Below are 19804 nucleotides of genomic sequence, written 5' to 3'. Positions count from 1 at the left end.
GGGGGGGGCAGCTAGGTGGCACAGTGGATAGAGCTCAGGCCTTGGAGTCAGAAGGACCTGAGTCCAAATCTGGCCTCGGACACTTGACACTTACCAGCTGTGTGACACCGGGCAAGTCACTTAACCCCCAACTGCCTCACCAAAAAGAAAAAAAAAAGACTTTTTTTTTGGTCAAGGAAGAAATTAATATTATATTCAGGTCCCTGTAATAGTTCTGAAAATTGTTTTGCAAAACTTTGTGGCATTTTTTAAAGTCTGAGATGATCCTAATCCTATTGGTATCATTCTTTCCCACACCCAGAACCTCACAGTCCTTCCTAGCACATAGAAAATTCTCTTATGCCTGAAAATTCCATTATCCTCTTCTTGTGATCCCGGCACTGGACTGTCCTTCTCCTTTTCCTTGCGTGTTTAGTGTAACACTTCACGTATTTGAGCCTGCAAATCTCCCAAGTTCAAAGCTTTGGGTTCTGGTAACTTGTAGTTGCTTGACTGACTGCAAATGAATGATTTTTCTCTACATTAATATTTCTTTAAGTTCAAATTCTATAAGGGAAGATTCCTTAAAGCCAGGTCTATCCATGCCATGCTTTGGCTTGTTATCCCATGTTTTATCTTTCTTTGATCATTCATGGCTGCATCTGTTTCATAGGCTGAAGAACAATGCGAGTTGAAATCCATTGAGAGAGAAAAGTCAGTGATACCTTTGCCACCCAAAGAGGCTTCCAAGTGTCACAAAGAAGACTTGGCCAAAGCACTGTCCGTAAGTAGTCTGTGAGAGAGGTGCATGGTCTTTAAGAGAAAAAGAAACCAATACTCACTGGGCAAAACTGCTTTCAGACAAGTTCCATAGTACATTTTGTATTATGTTATGAAATGCTATTTATTTCCAGTTGTTCTGATTACTTAAGGCTCCACCACATTTTCTTCCCCAGATACAGTACATGGATATCCTCAATGCTATCCTTGCAATTCCCGTTTCTGGTTTTATGACATGACAAAGTGTTGCCAAATTTCCTTTTTTCTTAATTAATAAATTTTGTTTGACCCAGCGCTTAAAGCCCATCTACCTCCCAGCTGCTCACCCCACAACGTATAACCCCCCCAAACAGGCAAAATAACAGAAAAGAGAGCTCATTGACAATTATTTTAAGAGGGATTATAAAATCCTCAAAGAATCCTTAAAATAAATTTGATTTAACATAAAGGTTGAAGGAACCTTAGAAGTTGAAGAATAATCTAACATTAGATAATGTCTGTAACTGAAAATATTCCATGGACATAGTGGAGTGAGTACTAGTGATGATCCTGCCACAATTAGTTGTGTGATGCTAAAGAAGTCATTTGACTATTCTGGGCTTCTTCTTTTTCTCTTGCTGACAAATGAGAGAGTTGAGTTCAGTGATCTTTAAGACCCTCCCAGCTCTCAAAATCTATGTTCTAAGGGCCCTCTAGCTTTAACACTTAGTGATTTAAGATTCTGGAGTCATAGTGTATAAATAACAGTAGTAATTGACATATATATATATATATATATATATATATATATATGTAGTGCTTTAACGTTGGCAAAGTTCTTTACATTTACTATCTTATTTGATCTTTACAACCACCCTCAGAGTTAAGTTCTATGGGTATTATCCTCTCTCTTATTGAGTAAATTGGCTAATAGAGGAAATAACTTGTCCGTGGTTACATAGCTAAATGTCACAGATGGGATTTGAACTCAGATCTTCCTAACTCCAGATGGAGAGCTCCTTCCAGCAAGCAATGCTGCCTCTCTTCATTGCTTTGATATGATAGCTTTTCAATGTTCTTTCAGGTTGATTTGCAAAGTGGGCTATCTGAATTCTCTGTGACTCAACGCAGGCTAATCCATGGCTGGAATGAATTCATAGCAGACAACACTGAACCAGTGTGGAAGAAATACCTAGACCAGGTAAGATCAGATATGGGATAAAGGTCAATATTTCATTCCTTGTATTGTGCTAATAGACTAAGCTTCTAGGAAATAAACCAGCAGAATCATTTTTGCAAATCTAAAGGAACAGGTAATGAATTCACCAGCATTAAGAGAGAGACAATAGGATACTTCAATGCAAAGAAGCAGGGATCTGGCGATCACCCCAGCCACAGACTCAGTCAAAGAATCAGAGAATCTTGGTGTGTTGGTGATGAATAATTTTGTCTTCTATGTGTTTGGCTGGAAATTTTCAACAGAGTGAATTTAATTACAGATGTAAATGTTTTATTTAAGAAAAACAATGAAAAAAATCTGTCGTGTTTTTTTTTCATGTCCAAGGCACAGTTCTTGGAGCCATGAGGGAATATAAGGATTAGAAGACATAGTCCCTGCCCCAGTGGGAAGGGAATGGAGGCAAGCACATGGGTGGCTGGGATACAAATTAGTTTGAGAAGATAGAAAACAGACAAAAGAATGTAATCAGTAGTACTAGTGAGCAGAACCTAAGATGTATTGATTACTCTAAACCCCATGGGCTGGATTAAATGATTTCTAAGCTTCTTATCAGTTCTAAATCCTAGGATAATATACTTTAAGGAGAGAAAGATTCTGGTTGTGACAACTGATGAGTATTTCAGGTACCAAGGTAGGTTTGGTTCTGCCAGCTGAAAATGAAAAAGACCATAGAGGCTATTATACATTGAGCAAATTCCCTACTACTATTAAAGGCATGGATTTAATTTTAATTCAAGAAGCATTTATTAAGTGTCTATTATCTGCTGGGTCCTGAGGCTACAAAACCAAAAAAATACAGTAGGCTAAGAAGTTTATCATTTATACTGGAGGCAATAGGGAGTCACTAAGGGTTCTGTAGTGGGGGTGGGGGTGACATGGTCAAATTTGTGTTTTAGGAATATCAGTTGCTGGGTGTGTCAAGGATGATTTGGAGAAAGGAAGTGAGAGAAGCAGGAAGACCTTTTAGGCAGTGGGGCAGTAGTAGACAGAGTGTCGGACTTAGAATTAGGAAAGACCTAGACTCCAGTCTTTGACAGTTAGGCTGCATGACCTTGGGCAAGTTGCTTAACATTTCTAATCCTCACTTCAGTAATATTGCCTATGGTATCTATCTTATAGGAGTGAGGACAGAAATTCCAAATTATACACATTTATATCTCCTTTCCAACTCTATCCCAGTATCAACTAGTGTTTATTCAATGGATTGTGAGGATCAAATGTAATAGATATGTAATAGTAGAAATATCACATCATTATTATTGTTCTTCTTGATGGCTGTTCTTGTTAGTTTAAGCCTGATTTAATTTACATAAAATAGGAGTGGTAAAGTGAGAGAGGGAGAACTGGGAAATAAGTGGTGTAATTTATGGGAGTCCAGAGAATGAAGGAATCTGGGGGCCAAGGTAATGAGGGAAGTCTTCCTGGAGAGCACAGTGTGACTAAATCCATGATTCCTAATCATTGATCAACGTAAGAAGCGCTTATTTAGACTGGGGCAGGGTCAGTGTGGGATACAAAGGTACCTAAGTCTGGAATCCTGCCTTCATTAGTGCTCACAAGAGCAAGTATTTCGATAGCTCATCACAGTTTGTAATGTCCTTCCCTATCTCAATCAATAAGGTTTGATTAAGTAAATTCTAGATCCTAGACATACAGAAGAAACAAACTCTTTGCCTTCAGAGAGGTTACATTCTATTATTTTTTTTATTAAAAAAGTTTTACTGGTATAGTTTGTTTTCATATTACAAACGTTTGCTGATTACCCCCATTCTATGAGAGGTTTTCTGTAACAAAGTGAAACAATTAAATAAAACTAACAATGTAGTGACCATCTGAAAGTGCCTGCAATATTCCACAAGCATAGCACCCCACCTCTATTTTTAATTTTTTTTTAAATGAACAACAAATCTATTTTTTCTTCCTCCCATCTCCACCCCATTGAAGAAAAGAGAAAAGAAAACAAATTCCTTGTAACATAGATGTGTAGTCAGGCAAAACAAATCCCCTCATTGGCAGTATATAAAAATACCCACACATCTCATTCTGCGCACAAAATCTATTACCTCTCTGTCAAGAGGGGAATGGTATGCTTCATTACTGATCCTCTGGAATCATAAACAGTTCTGTCTATCCCCCCCCCCCATGGTCCCTCCAACAGTTACCATTGACTCTTTTTGGTCATCTTAGACAGATATGAGATAGAAACTCAGAACTACTTTAATTTGCATTTCTCTAATAAGTAGTGATTTAGATCTTTTTTTTTTTTTGGCTATAGTTGGCCTGGGTTTCTTTCCTTGAGAACTGCCTATACATAACCTTAGATCATTTACCATGTGGAATGGCTTTAATTCACATAAATATTAATCTGTTCCTTATATATCTTGGAAATGAGAGAAACATGCTGCAAAAAAATTTTCCCAGCTAATTGTTTCCCCTTTAATATTAGCTTTTTTGAATTTGTGGGAAACCTTTTCAAATTTTATGTAATGAAAATTTTCCATTTTATGTTCTGTGATTCTCTTTGTCCCTCATTTGATCATGAACTTTTCTTCTGTGCATAGATCTGACATAAAATTTTTTCTGTGTTTCTCTAATTTGTTTATGATATGACCTTTTATATCTAGGCTGTGAATCTATTTGGACATTATCTTGGTATAAGATGTGATGTGCTGATGTAAATCTAATTTCTTCCATATTGATGTCTAGTTTTCTCAACAGTTTTTGTCGAATAGTGAGTCTCTGTCTCCTAAGATAGAGTCTATCCTTAAAACAGCCCTGTGAGATACATAAGGGTAGAGCCTGGATCTGTGATTTCATCAGTATAGGGAATCCTTGATGAAGAAACTCTTGGATTCCATGGGAGAAATTTATGGGAGAGAACAGCAGAAGAGAAAAGGATTTAAGCCAGATAAAAAGGAAGCAAAAAGCACAAAGATGACATGGAGGGATTTGGTCAGAGGCTAAAGATGAAGGTAAGAAAGTTGGGAAATTTTTGCAGAAATTGAAGAGAAAATTTAAGAACAATCTCTAGGCTCTTATACTGGGCCAAATCCTATTTCTGGTTTATAAATGATGCAGGATCAAGGACAATTCAAGGAGATATAAAAATGATTAAGGAGTATCAAGAAGGACTAGGGAGTAGAACCTGAAGAGTTAGACTCAAGAAGGAGAAGGGGAAAGTAGGTGGCAAGACAAGGTAAGAGAGAAAGGGTAAGTGGGTTAAGCATATTGATAGAGCGTATTGGTAGGTGGGGCAAATTGTTGAAACAGATGAGAAATTGGAGCAAAGCTGAAGGGGATGTGGGTATGGCTGCGGCAGTGAGGTTGTTGAGATGAAGGAAAGGAATTTGGATGATTTTGTCAAGTTATTAAGAAGTGACAATTGGCTGTAAAAAATTTAACCAATTACTAGCTGTGCGACCCTGGGCAAGTCAGTTAACCCTGGTTGCCCCCTCCCAAAAAAAAAGGCCAAAAAAAAATTTAACCAAGTGTTTAGGGTTGAAGTAATTTCAAGAAAAGGCTGGAAATCTCAAGCATGGAGAATAGGGGAAATTGGACTGTCACTTGCATCTTGTATGTAAAGTTTGGGTTTCTGCTACAGTCCAGTGACTATTATCTGTAAGGGTAGGCTGATCTCCCTCCTGCAGGAGAAGGTGCTCCAAGACTGTCATTCCACTTTCCAAGCAGTGAGGAAGAATGAAGAGATTCTGAAGGCAGTTAGGTGGCACAGTCAGGAAGACCTGGGTTCAAATCCAGCCTTAGACACTTACTAGTTCATTGGTCCTGAGCAAGTCACAATCTCTGAGAAGATCAAATATTTATAAAGCATTTTGTAAACCTTAAAGTACTATATAAATAAATACTAGCTATCGTTATTGGTAGTTTGTCATCATCATTATTATTATTGGAAAAATGTAAGGTTTTGATGGGGAAAGAAGGAATCTGAAGCAGGGAAAAAACACCTGCACCTTATTGGAATGATAGAGAATGGAAATATTGCACGGATGAGAACAGGAAGAGAAAGGGCAGCTGTACAAGTGTTTATGTTCATAGATGGTGTTGAGGCACTTCCTGAAGGGGAGAGTTGGAAGAAAAAGCTTTTTGTCTTCCAAAGAATGATATGAAAGAATCAAAGAAACTGTCAGGGGGAGAGATCCTCCACTGAGGGGCAGAGGAAAAAGAGAAGAATGGTAGTAATTGGTCGTTTCCAGCTCAGTTCCAAAGACAGCTTGCTGTTGACCCGATGACAACAATAGCTAGATCCGTTGTCTTCCTGCGGCATATCTCCAAGACATAATAGGGAACATCCCAAGGCTTATCCCAGTGGATGACAACTATGTACTTTGGGTGATTCATGTGGACACAAATGACATTATTAGAAGGAACCTAGAAAATATTGCCAATGATTATAAAGTCTTGGATGAGAAACTGAGGACACTAGGCACATAGATTTTTGTTTTACTCGTTGTTGTCCATTGGAGGCAAAAGATGTAGAAGATAAAAATTAATTTTGTAAGTGGGCAGCTGGCTGAAGAAGATGATGTCTAAGAATGGAAATTTGATTTCTGGATCATAGCTTATATATAAGGGTGATCAATTCCTGGCCAGAGATGGATTACAGCTAATAAAGGTGAATAAGAATGCATTTACCAGGTTTCTTGCAGATCTAATTGAAAAGGTATTAAACTAAAAAGAATGGAGGAAGAGGCAGATTGCCTGTGGATATTTATCCCCAGAGTTAAATGTTCTAGAGCAGGGGTGGGGAACTACGGCTTCGAGGTCATATGTGGCCTTCTAGGTCCTTGGGTGCAACCTGTAGACTGAGTCCAAGTTTTACAGAACAAATCCTTTTATGAAGGGGATTTGTTCTGTGAAGTTTGGATTCAGTCAAAGGGCTGCCCTTGAGGACCTAGAGGGCCACATGTGGCCTTGAGGCCACAGATTCCCCACCCCCAATCTAGAGAATAGCCACAGAAGGAAGAATGATAGCCGCTGAGGGACCTAGGGGCAAAGTTGCTTGGGGTGGGGCATGGGGAAGGAGGTGATGGTCCAAGTAGAAAAGGCATGACTTGAAGAGGGATTTTGGCTTGATGTCCAGAAGAACTTCCTAAGAATTAAAGCTATCCTGAAAGTGTAATGGTCTGCTTCAAGAGGTGAGTTCTCTGTCATTAGGAACTTCAAGCACATGCTAGATGACCACCTTTAGGTGATGTTCTAGTGCTGAGTTCTTTCACATATGGGTTGGACTAGATGGTTACTGAGGCCTCTTCCAACTCTCCAATTCTGTTATTCTGTGATCCCTCTGCCTATGCATATGGGCATCTTCTCCACAACCTACAGCCTTAGAAAGTTGCCTCCCCCACTGAGAGGTTAAGTGACTCACCCAGAATCACACAGCCTGCATGTGTCAGGCGGGATTTGAACCCAAGTCTTTCTGGTTCCAAGATCAGCTGCCTATCCACTCCGCCATGCTGCTTCTCACTGTGAGGCAGGAAGCACTAAGTATTTTTACGCCCATTTTACTTATCAGAAAATGAAAATGAGGCTTAGAGAGCTCGGCTCATTTATTCATGGTCAAATTGGGATGGTCACGTTTATCAGAAAGTTTTCTCATATACTAAGCCCAAGTTTGTCTCTTTTTGACTTCTACCCATTGTCCTTTGTTCTGTCCTCTGAGGCCAAATGAGGTTGTGTTTGTGAAGTGCATGGTGTAGCACCTGGCACATGCAGGTGCGTAATGACTTTGGTTGTTTTTGTTCAGTTATTTTCAGTCACGTCTGATTCTTTTTGACCCTATTTTGGGTTTTCTTGGCAAAGATATTGAAGTGGCCTGCAATTTTCCTTTTCCGGCTGAGGAAACTGAGGCAAACAGGGCTAAGTGACTTACCCAGAGTCACACAGCTAGTAGGTGCCCAAAAGCCAGATTTGAACTCAGGTAGATGAGCCTTCCTCACGCAAGGCCCAGCATTCTATCCACTGCATCACCGAGCTGCCCTCTTAACAAATGCTTCTTCCCTTTCCTTCTCCACCCCATACGTCTTCAAATATTTGAAGACAACTATCACATCTGGCCATGATTCATTTTTCCTCCAGGCAACAAATGGGGGGAAGGGGAGCCTAATTCCTCTAAACAATCCTGTTCTAACATCAATTTGAAGACCCTTCACCCTCCTGGTCACCCTCCTCTGGCTGTTTGTCAGCCCACAACTGAATGTGATATTCCAAACATGGGCAGACCAGGGCAAAGTAAGTGGGATTGTCACCTCCCTAAGTCTTGGGCACTAGGCTTCTATTAATGCACCGTAAAATTACATTAATACTGGCTCGCACTGAGGTCATGGTTCATGAAAATCCTTGGAATCAGATTCTTATCAGTCCACAGCTCTTCATTTTAAAGTGATAGAGACATATGAATTATGGTTGTTTTGGCTACTGACTGATCACTCAGTCTCTGTGCTCTCACTTGAACCTGTTCTCATGTACTCTTACATGTCATTTTCTGGTCTTTAGTTTTCCTCTGTAAAACAAAAGGGTTGGAATAGATTGTCTTTGCAATCTTTTTAAATTATAAGTTTATCCTGTCATTCTATGATTTCCAACTGCTACCCCTAATGTCCCTGAAGAAAGGCATGTGGGAATAATCAGTATCTTGGGACAGCATATATCTGGAGTCATAACTAGGGCATGATGACTTTGTCCCAGGGCTCCAAAATTTAGAGGGCATTACTGCACTTGAGCTCCTCCATAGCATGGAAACATCTGAGTTCAGCAAGGAGAATTAGTTAAGAATATTTAAACTAGGAAGCTACTCTATGAATTGCTACTTCCTCTCTCCTTGACTACTTGCCCCCTCCCTTTACCTACCTACATCTCCACTACAGTATTTGAGGATGTAGTTTGTGCTCCTTCCCCTGGGTGCAACAATTGCTAGTTAATAGCTCTGTGTACAACTTCCAAGAAGCTTAGTTTAGAGAATGGAAAGTGGTTCTAGGAACTTCTGGAAACTGTAGTTCACAGAAAAGCGTCATGGAGGAGAAAACAGCTTGCTACAAGATCCCTCCTCTGTTCTGCAGGCCAGGCCCCAGGCAAAATGATGAAAGAAGCCAATTTGGTTTTGGCCCTTGGCCTCCTCACTTATCACCCCTCAGGAGATGTGTGCATAGTCTTGTTCTCTGCCTCCCTCCCCCCAAACCTGCAGCCAACCCCAACAGGCACCCTCAGGCATCAGGAACTACAATTACAGAGTATCCCCTTCCAAGGAAATTTCCTCTAGTATGGTGATCAGAGCCTGAAGCTAGAGAGATAAAGGACTGATTTGGAATTTCAGTCTTTAGCTAGGGTTGGGGAAGGCAGAATAGGCAAAAGAGAATTTGAGCTACATTCGAATTCTGCCTCATTGTCACTTTCTATCTGTGTGATCTTTGACAAGTCATTTAACCTTTATAGTCCTTGGTTTCTCCCTCTGTGAAATGAGAAGGGGGTGAACATTAGAGATTGAAGAATTGGGAGGATGGGACCTTCTTAGGACCCTAACACCCCAACTTTAGGGATCCCTGCCTTTCCATTGTGAGCTCCCTTTCTTTCTATTGCTAAGAAAGATTATTCTGCTTAGGGAGAGCTGCCAACAAACACGGCTGAGGTTAGTTCAGTCTTCCTTGGGACTAGGCTAGGAGTAAGACAACCCCTAACAGAGGTGGAACAGGAGCCCTGGACATTTCTACAGCCTACAAAGTATTCCCTAATTTATTCATTTCTTGTATTCCAAAGTCCACATATGTTATTGTATTTTTTTTATTTAAAATTTTAAAATTTTAGTTTTTCTAAGAAAAGAAAAAGAAACACATTATATACTTAAATATTAAAATTTAAATACAAAAGAAAAAAGAAAAAATCATGTCATGTTCACAGCAGACTGTAAGGGAGGACTCAAAATATACAGCAATAAATTTCCATTTCCATAATAAGTACTATGCATTGTGTTGAGAACTATCCATCTTTTCTTTGTTTCCTTGTAAGTTTTCTTTTGTTCTCTGCTGTGCACTTTTTACTTTGTTCTTTTTTCCCCTTCCCTCCACTCCAAAGGCTATAGTTAAGAGTGGATATACTTATATATAGATATATACATACTTATATACATATATACACATGCATACATATATAAATACATGCATACATAAACATATACTTCCCCTAACAAATTCTACTCCTGATCTTTGTTTTATGTTTGTGTGCATCTCTTATCTCCTAGGCTTACTGTATTTCTATAAGGCATGAGTAATCAAAAACTCTTCTAGACATTGGTTGTTTGATCAGATCCCAATTTCTACATTTGATAACACAGTGCGAGTATTCTAAAGATCTTATGAACTGTTACGCAAATAATTGCTTGAATAATCATTTTCAATGAAGAATTGAAATGAATGATACCTACATAGTGTGGCATTAATCCACATACACAGAATATAAATGAAGTCTGATGATTGAAACAGAAATTTGGGTATTCTTATCTAATACATAAAATTTTAAAAGGTCTATGTCCTAAAGCATTTCTGGTAGGGGGCAGGATTTTTAAAAATTAATTCTTAGAAGTATTTACAAACATAAATCCCACAGCATGAGTCTGACCTTTGACCATGTACATCTGTTCATTTGACCATGTACATCATGAAGAATTATCCAAATTTTTAATAGTTTTACTCTTTAGAGAATGACTTAGTATTTTTTTTTGGTCTCATGGGCCCCCTTGGCACTACAGTGAAGCTTTGGGACCCCTTCTCAGAATCACATATTCAAATAGCTGAACAAAATGCTAAATTTTAGTTAGAGGGTAGTAAGAATAAAGATGTAATTTTTCTTCATGCAAGGTCACAGACACCCTGAAATCTATCCCAGGTTAAGAAGTCCTTATTTATAGAGAAGCAATGTAGTGTAGTGGGAAGAAAATTTGTTTTTGTGTTAGGAAGACCTGAGTTCACGTCCTCATTCTGACATACACTGTCTGTGTGACCATGGACAAGTCTTTTAACCTCTTGGTTCCCTGGTGAAATCATAGGTTTGGACTCTCTCCAATATTCTTTAGAGACTATTATTGAATCTATGAAAATTGTGTATAAATAATTTATTATACTAGTTTGATATTTCATTGGGGCTTTTTTCTCATCCATGTGGGTCCTCATATTCCCTCAACTAGGATAGTCTCAATCATATGGGTGCAACTCATCCATATCCTTCCAAGAACAGGAGGTCTACCCAGTATGTTTGGAACATTCCTATAGATCTCTTGATGTTGCATGAATACCGATGGGAAAAATGGGCTGCCCATCAGCCATCCCTTGCTCTTGCTACATGACATGTCCACCTCCCTTTTCAGCCATAAATCCCTCTGAGAATATCCTTGGCCACTGCTTGTCTGGCATGATTCTTCATGATTAATCTTTTACAGTCTGCTCACACAACAGGGTACCTCTCCACTGTCCTTTAGGTGACCTACTGCTTTAATTTTTCAGTGACTGTGGTATTCTGTGACTTCGAACCCTATACAATCACTAGAAGAATACTGATGCTAGAGGCAGCTAGATGGCGCAGTGGATAGAGCACCAACCCTGGAGTCAGAAGGACCTGAGTTCAAAGACAGCCTCAGAAACTTGACACTTACTGGCTGTGGGACCCTGGGCAAGTCACTTAACCCCATTGCCCCCCAAAAAAAATAAGTAAATAAATAAGAATACTGACGGCTAAAAGATGGACCTTGATTTGAGGTAGTGCTATTGTCCCCATTTTGAATTTTGAGGAAACTGAGGCATGTGGAAAGGTTGTGCAGCTTTAACCCACAGTCACCCAGGTATGAAGTGTCAAAGTCAGCACTTGAGCCTAGGTCTTCACGACAGAAATCCAGTACTCTCTCCGTCAGCATAGGGCGGATGAGCTCATGACTAGTACAATGGTCATAGCATGGGCAATGTAAGGGTCACCTGTTGGCCAAGTGCTTGTGGCCATTTCCTCATGTTACACAATATGATGGAAGGATAGAGGGAACAAAAACAAGCTGGGAGACTTTCCGTATCATTAGGTCAGCTCTGCCACGCTGGGCTTGGTCGCTGTGACTGTGCCATTAAGGTGGTAGTCCTCTGGTTAGCTTCTTGTGGTTAAGCAGGTGAACTTGAAATCTGGAGTTCAAAGTGCTGGGGCTTAATATACAGACCCTTATGACAGAAATAATCACTACTACTGTGGAATCACACCAAACTGAGTAATACTGATTGGAATAAAATGGGGGGGAAATTGATTATTTGGCACAGCATGGGAAGAAGATAGAAATGGTTTTGCAAATGTTGTGCCAATGTAGACTACAGGAGCCAGTCAGAGAAATGTTAAAATTTCAAATTTTTTTGGGGGTCTTAACAAGCATCAGCAGGGTTGGTTGATGTAAAGTTGAACCTTTAAATTTTTTTATTCATTGATTTATTTTATTTTATTTTTTACTCTGAAATAAAAACTAGCAGTAAAAAAGCAGGAGGCCTTGGATGTTACTTCCTGGAAGGTGATATAAGTACATGTATCCACATACACTCTCTCCCCTCGTCTTTTGGGATTTGTCTAGACTGAACTCCTCCTTCTAGCATCCAACACTCTGTTCCACAGTAGATACTTAATAAATGGATTCTTGATAGATACATAAAGCCTCTCACTCAGAGTGTCTTCCAATTCTGTCTTCTTTTCTTTGGGCTCAAGGCATTACCCAAATTTTTTATAATAGTTTCACTTTTTTTTTTTGCTAGGCAATGGGGTCACAAGCTAGTTAAGTGTTATGTGTCTGAGTCAGGATTTGAACTCAGGTCCTCCTCACTCCAGGGCTGGTGCTCTATCCACTGAGCCACCTAGCTGCCCCATAGTTCTACTCTTTAGAGAAAGACTTAGCACTTTTTTGTGTCATGGGTCCCCTTGGCAGTACAGTGAAACCTAGGGGCCCCTCCTCAGGATCATGTGTTTAAATCATTGAAGGAAATGCTAAATTTCAGTTAAAAGCTAGTAAAAAGTTTAGTGACAAGGGGCGGAGCCAAGATGGCAATGTGAAAGCAGTGACTTGCTTGAGCTCTCCCCCAAACCCCTCCAAATACCCATAAAAAATGGCTCTAAATAAATTCTAAAGCAGCAGAACCCAGATAGAGTAAAACAAATTTCCAGCCCAAGACAGCCTGGATGGTTGTTCAGAAAGGCATATCACACCGGGCAGGAAGAGGAGTGCATTTCAGCATGGGCGTGCAGGCCACAGTGAACCTGGAGCAGGCCTCAGAGAAATGAAACACAGGGAGCTGTGGCAGTTTCCAGACTCCTCAATCCACTAATGCCAAAGACAACTTAGAAGGTCAGTGGGAAAAGTCTGTTTCTGCGGTGCTGAGAGAGGAGATAGGTCAGAGCCAGCTCCAGAGTGCAGAGCTCAGAGCACAGGCACCAGGGCGGTGGCTGCATTCTGAACTTCTGGCCCACAGACTGAGGGGGAATCGGGTGGCTGATCAGAGGGGGACTGCAGGGATCTCTTTGCCAGTGCTGAGATAGGAATCTCTTGCTTTGCCCTTGCTTGGATCTGGGTCACAGTTCTGGGGTGGCAGTCCTGGGGTGAGGAGAAGCACTGGCGCGGTAGAGCTTGTAGTGGCCAGTGGAGAGGAAACCCCCCTCACAGTTCCAAGAGAGAAAAGACTGCTTGTGGCCAGTCACTCAAAGACCAGAGCACAGGCCAGGAAAAGAGTAAACACCTCGCCCCTTATCATACCACCTTGGAAGAACTGAAAATTTACAGGTCCCTAGAAGTATCTCTGAAAACAGCTACACAAACCCCCGAAGCTTGGGACAGTACATTCTCCACATTGGAAGCAGACTTTACCTTAACAAAGAGTTTAAAACTCAAGTAGTTGGCTGGGATCATGACCAAACCTCGCAAAAAGAGTCAGACTATATTATCTTACTTTGGTGACAAAGAAGATGAAAACATACAACCAGAAGAAGATAACAAAGTCAAAGCTCCCACCTCCAAAGCCTCCAAGAAAAATACAAATCTGTTCCAGGCCTTGGAAGAGCTCAAAAGGGATTTTGAGAAGCAAGTAAGAGAAGTAGAGGAAAAACTGGGAAGAGAAATGAAAGTGATGCAAGAAAATCATGAAAAACAAGTCAACAGCTTGCTAAAGGAGACCCAAAAAAATACTGAAGAAAATAACACCTTAAAAAATAGCCTAACCCAAATGGCAAAAGAGGTCCAAAAAGCCAATGAGGAGAAGAATGCCCTAAAAAGCAAAATTGGCCAAATGGAAAAGGAAGTCCAAAAGCTTACTGAAGAAAATACTTCCTTAAAAATTAGAATAGAGCAATTGGAAGCTAGTGACTTTATGAGAAATCAAGACACAGTAGAACAAATCCAAAAGAATGAAAAATTAGAAAACAATGTGAAATATCTCATTGGAAAAACAACTGACCTGGAAAATAGATCCAGGAGAGAGAATTTAAAAATTATTGGACTATCTGAAAGCCATGATCAAAAAAAGAGCCAGACATCATCTTTCAAGAAATTTCAAGGGAAACTGCCCTGATATTTAGAACAGAGGGCAAAATAGAAATTGAAAGAATCCACCAATCTCCCCTGAAAGAGATCCCCAAAGGAAAACTCCTAGGAATATTGTAGCCAAATTCCAGAGTTCCCAGGTCAAGGAGAAAATATTGCAAGCAGCCAGAAAGAAACAATTCAAGTATGGTGGAAACACAATCAGGATAACACAAGATTTAGCAGCTTCTACATTAAGGGACCAGAGGGCATGGAATATAATATTCCGGAGGGCAAAGGAGATAGGATTACAACCAAGAATCACCTACCCAGCAAAACTGAGTATAATCCTTCAGGGGAAAAAATGGTCATTCAGTGAAATAGAGGACTTTCAAGCATTCTTGATGAAAAGACCAGAGCTGAATAGAAAATTTGACTTTCAAATACAAGACTCAAGTGGAACATGAAGAGGTAAACAGGAAAGAGAAATCATAAGAGACCTATTAAGGCTGAACTGTTTACATTCCTGCATGGAAAGATGATATTTATAACTCATGAGACCTTTGTCAGTATTAGGGTAGTGGGAGGAAAAAATTATATGTATGTATGTAGATAGATAGATAGATAGATAGATAGATAGATAGATAGATAGAGGGCACAGGGTGAGTTGAAGATGAAGGGGTGATATCTGGAGAATAAAATTAAGGGGTGAGAGAGGATTATACTAGGAGAAGGAGAAAGGGAGAGGTAGAATGGGATACATTTTCTCACACAAAACAGACAAGAAAAGGTTCTTACAGTGGAGGGGAAGCAGGGAAGGTGAGAGGGAATGAGTGAATCTTATTCTCATAGGATTTGGCTTAAAGAGGAAATAACATACTCTTACCCTACAGGAAAATAGGGGAGGAAGGGGACAAGAGAGCAGGGGGATGATAGAGAGAAGGGCAGATTGGGAAAGGGGTAATCAGAAAGAAGTACTTCTGAGGAGGGACAGGGTCAAAAGAAAGAATAGAATATGGGGGGCAGGATAGGATTAAGGGAAATAGAGTTAGTTTTTCACAACATGTCTACTATGGAAGTGTTTTGCATAACTGCACATGTATGGCCTGTATTGAGTTGCTTGCCTTTTCAATGAGGGTGGGTGGGGTGGGAGGAAGGGAGAAAATTTGGAACCCAAAGTTTTAAAAATACATGTTTAAAAAAAATGTTTCCACATGCAGCTGGGAAATAAGAAATACAGGAAATGAGGTACAGAAATCTATCCTGCCCTACAGGAAAATAGAAGGGGAAAGGGATAAGAGAAGGGGGGGAGAGATAGAAGGGAGGGCAGACTAGGGGAAGGGGTATTCAGAATGCATGCCATCTTGGGGTGGGGGGAGGGGCAAGATGGGGTGAAAATTTGGAATTTAAAATCTTGTGGAAGTAAATATTGAAAACTAAAAATAAATAAATTTATAAAGGAAAAAAAAAGTTTAGTGACAACTTTGAAGGAGGGAGGGGGCATCTCCTGGGCATGGACTTTGACCTTAGATGGAGGTTGCTCTTTAGAGTGTTTATTGGCTGGGCACTGCTTAGAATGTAAGCTCTGTGAAGGCAGGACCCTTTGTTTTGTCTTTGCAGTCCTAGCTCTTACTGTGGAACATTGCACATAGTAGTTGTTTGTTGGATAGGTTTGGGCAAGAAGGAGGCTGATTAGGTATATGAGAGGAAGTTAAAGAAGTATCATCTCCTTTGCCTTCGTGGAGTTTCCAGAATCTGGGGGCACACAAAGCACAAGAGAAGTTGGGGAGATGCCATTCCACCTTTTCATCCCTCTAGGACATAGATCCACTGTTCCAACATGGCCATTTCACCTGCCCTCCAAATATTTTTTGAACATTCTAGCCTCCACATCTTGGGATGAGTAATGCTCTTGCCTGAAATCTTTTCCACATTTCTTTCTCTTATTCTAAATCTTGCCCGTTTTTTAAATCCCAGCTCAAATCTTACCTTCCCCATGAAGCCTTCTCTCATGCCTGAATAGATATGGTATTGGTCAGAACCCCTGTGATGTTTATATCATGTATGTGTCATTCTTTGCCTCGTTTTCTTTTTTAAATACAAGTGCCCCATGCCCTATAATTACCTTCCAACTCCCCTCTATATTCAAATTCCCTTGAGAGCTGCCTCTTTCCTCAAAATCTAGGAAGAAAATGATCACAGCAGCAAACAAGCTTACACTAAGTTGTAAGTAATTGATAGTTGTTACTATTCTCAAGATGTACTGATATTATACTTGATGCTGGGAGTAATAGGAAGCCATTGGAGTTTAGCAGAGAGGATTTGGTGGAGAGTGACATAGTTAGCCCTGTGCTTATGGGAGGTCACTTTGGCAAATGTAGTGAGGAAAGATTTGAGGCAGGTAGACCAACCAGAAGGCTCTTGCCGTAGTCCAGACACGAGACACTGAAGGTCTGCACCAGGATGCTGGTTATGTGAAGGGATGTTGTGAAAGCTGAAATGACAAAACTTGGTAGCAGATTGGCTATGTGGGAGGAATGTGACTGAGTGTGACGAAGGATGTGATCCCAGGTAAGTAGGAGGATGGCAGCGTCCTTGACAGTAATAAAAAAGTTAGGAAGAGGGGTGAGTTCTTGGGGGGAATATTGAGTTGTCTTTCAATTTGAATTTTTCAGATTGAATTTAAGATGTCTCTATGACATCCAGCTGAGCATTTAGATTTCAAAAAATATGACTTGTGTTAATAAGAATGATACCAGAATATTGGCTTTTTGTCTCTTTCCAAGAATATCTGTGTACTTCTAAAGACATGTTGCCTTTTGTTTTATGTGATCGTAGTCAATTTGTATGCTCTTGTCATTTTTATGACCTTGCTTTCTCTTGTTTCATATCACTTTCCCTATTTCTTGGTATTCATATTTTATAGGACTGTAGTATTTCATTATGTAAAAGTCATAATTTATTTATTCATTTCCCAGTTGTTGGACATACAGATTTCTTTCTTCCAATTTTTCACTCTAACAAAAAATCCAACTATAAATATTTTTGTAATAAAATGTTTCCTATTTTTAATGAATATTTTATTTTTCCCAATTACATGTAAAAACAACTTTTAATATTTGTTTTTAAATTTTTGAGTTCCAAATTCTTTCCCTCCCTTCCTTCCTTTCCTCCTCCCTAAGATGGTAAATAATTTGATATAAGTTACTATGAGTATATTGTAGATTTTTTAAATTAATTTTATTTTTAATTTATGATTAAAACAAGCATTTCTATAACATGAGATAATAAAAAAAAGATTGCATATGAAACTGCAAATTTATTATGTACAACTTGCCATTTCTTTTAAATATAAAGTTATGTCAATTTTTTTTCTTTTTTTTCCCTCCCCATCACTTTAGAGATGGCTGCCATGAGACATAAATGCATGTGTGTATGTATGTATGTATGTAAAACAATCCTATACGTGCCTCTATTTATCAATTCTTTCTCTGGAAGCAGATAGTGTCTTCCTTTATAGATCTTTTGTAGTTAATTTGGGTATTTATAATAGTCAAAATGACTTATTCGCTCAAAGTTGTTCTTTTCTTTCTTTCTTTTTTTTTTTTTTGGCTAGGCAATGGGGTTAAATGGCTTGCCCAGGGTCACTCAGCTAGTAATTGTTATGTGAGGTCAGATTTGAACTCAGGTCCTCCTGAATACAGGGCTGGTGCTCTATCCACTGTGCTACCTAGCTGCCCGTAAAGTTGTTCTTAAAACAACATTCTGTCACTGTATCTGCTCATTTTGCTGTTATTTCATGCAAGTCTATCCATGTTTTTCTAAGATCATTGAGCTCATCATTTCTTATTATACAGTAGCATTCCACAACTTGTTCAGCTGTATTTCTCAAACCATAGGTGGGTATTGGTATTTGAAATGAAAATACTTGAAAAATGCCTTTGATGAAAGTTTACTGTCATAGATGAATTGGAAGGCAGTATAGAAACAGCTGGGCAACAGCTTGGACAACAGAATCTTACTCGTATCCCACCCCACTCCCAAGCAATACCTACCCACAAGTATGTTTCTCTTTTTCAATGCGGACCAGCATAACTGGTATAGACTTTTTATTTCTTTCCTTAGTTTAAGAATCCACTTATCCTGTTACTTCTGGGTTCTGCCTTAGTAAGCGTGATTACCAAAGAATATGAAGACGCCGTGAGCATCACAATGGTGAGTTGATGAGAAGCCGTAAACAAGGACTAGAAATCAATAGAGCTGCCTACTTTCTTAGTAGTAAGTATCACAGTAGACTAGGAATTTCAAGATCTGTTTTCGTTTGGCCTCTCACAAACAGTAGCTGGGTGGTGCAGTGGATAGAGCACTGGGTCTGGCATCAGGAAGACCTAAGTTCAAATCTAGTCTCAGACACTTACTGGTTACATGACCTTGATAGAGTTATTTGTCCTCTGGCTGCCTCAGTTTCCTTAACTGTAGATGGGGATAATAGCACCTACCTCAAAGAGTTGTTGTGAGAATCAGATGAGATTACATAAATAACAAGGGCTCAATGACTGTTCACACCCTTCCTTCTTTCTGCCACTTAACTAGCTTGTATGACTTTGCCATCTTTTATCACTAAGCTAAGTTTTCTTCCTTTCTGTTTTTTGTTTTTGTGTTTTGCTTTTTGGTGAGGCAATCAGAATTAAATGACTTGCTCAGGGTCACACAGCTAGTAAGTGTCAAGTGTTTGGTCTGACAGCAGATTTGAACTCAGGTCCTCCTGACCTCAGGGCCAGTGCTCTATCTACTGTGCCACCTAGCTGCCCCCCCTTTTTTTTTTTTTGGCTTTTTTGCTGTTTGTAGTTTTCTTCCTTTCTGAAAAGAAGCTGGACTAGTTACTCTCTTCCTTTTCTAAAATTCTGTAATTCATAGCTTCCTCTCACATGAGCCTCTTTGAGTATGTGACCTCAGGGCAGTGTACTGGATTAGCCAAGCGTAGTTCTGGATATTTTTATAGCTCATAGAAGCAATTTCTCTTTTGTCTTGGAACTGCATCTCACCTCACCCACTTCACTCTTCAGTTTTCCTGTTCCCAAAGGCCTATAGAACTGTCAGGGAATACTAGAGAGCAATTTATACCCTATCCCTTTTATCCTGACCCATTTCAAAGTTAATTATTTTCCCAATTTGTTTTCAGGCCGTACTGATTGTGGTTACAGTAGCCTTCATTCAGGTAAGTTATTCCATGAAGCATGCTGTCTTGGTAACTCCATGAAGCTGTCCAACTTTAGAGAAGTTCTATTCTGGAA

The 19804-nt window shown here is 39.6% G+C and overlaps 1 protein-coding gene across 1 annotated transcript in view; it reads left to right on the top strand.

Moving 5' to 3' along the window:
* ATP2C2 (ATPase secretory pathway Ca2+ transporting 2) overlaps positions 1-19804 on the top strand; it is a 112350-nt gene that overhangs the window by 31867 nt on the left and 60679 nt on the right. Inside the window, exons 2-5 of the mRNA XM_020989260.2 lie at positions 653-763; positions 1823-1939; positions 18636-18725; positions 19693-19728. Coding sequence (XP_020844919.1) covers positions 653-763; positions 1823-1939; positions 18636-18725; positions 19693-19728 — 354 coding nt within the window. The remainder of the gene's footprint in view (positions 1-652; positions 764-1822; positions 1940-18635; positions 18726-19692; positions 19729-19804) is intronic.

The sequence above is a fragment of the Phascolarctos cinereus genome, unplaced genomic scaffold (genome assembly GCF_003287225.1).
Source record: "Phascolarctos cinereus isolate Bilbo 61053 unplaced genomic scaffold, phaCin_HiC Scaffold_2;HRSCAF=192, whole genome shotgun sequence".
NCBI lineage: Eukaryota > Metazoa > Chordata > Mammalia > Diprotodontia > Phascolarctidae > Phascolarctos > Phascolarctos cinereus.
This window is presented reverse-complemented; position numbering and strand designations above follow the sequence as displayed.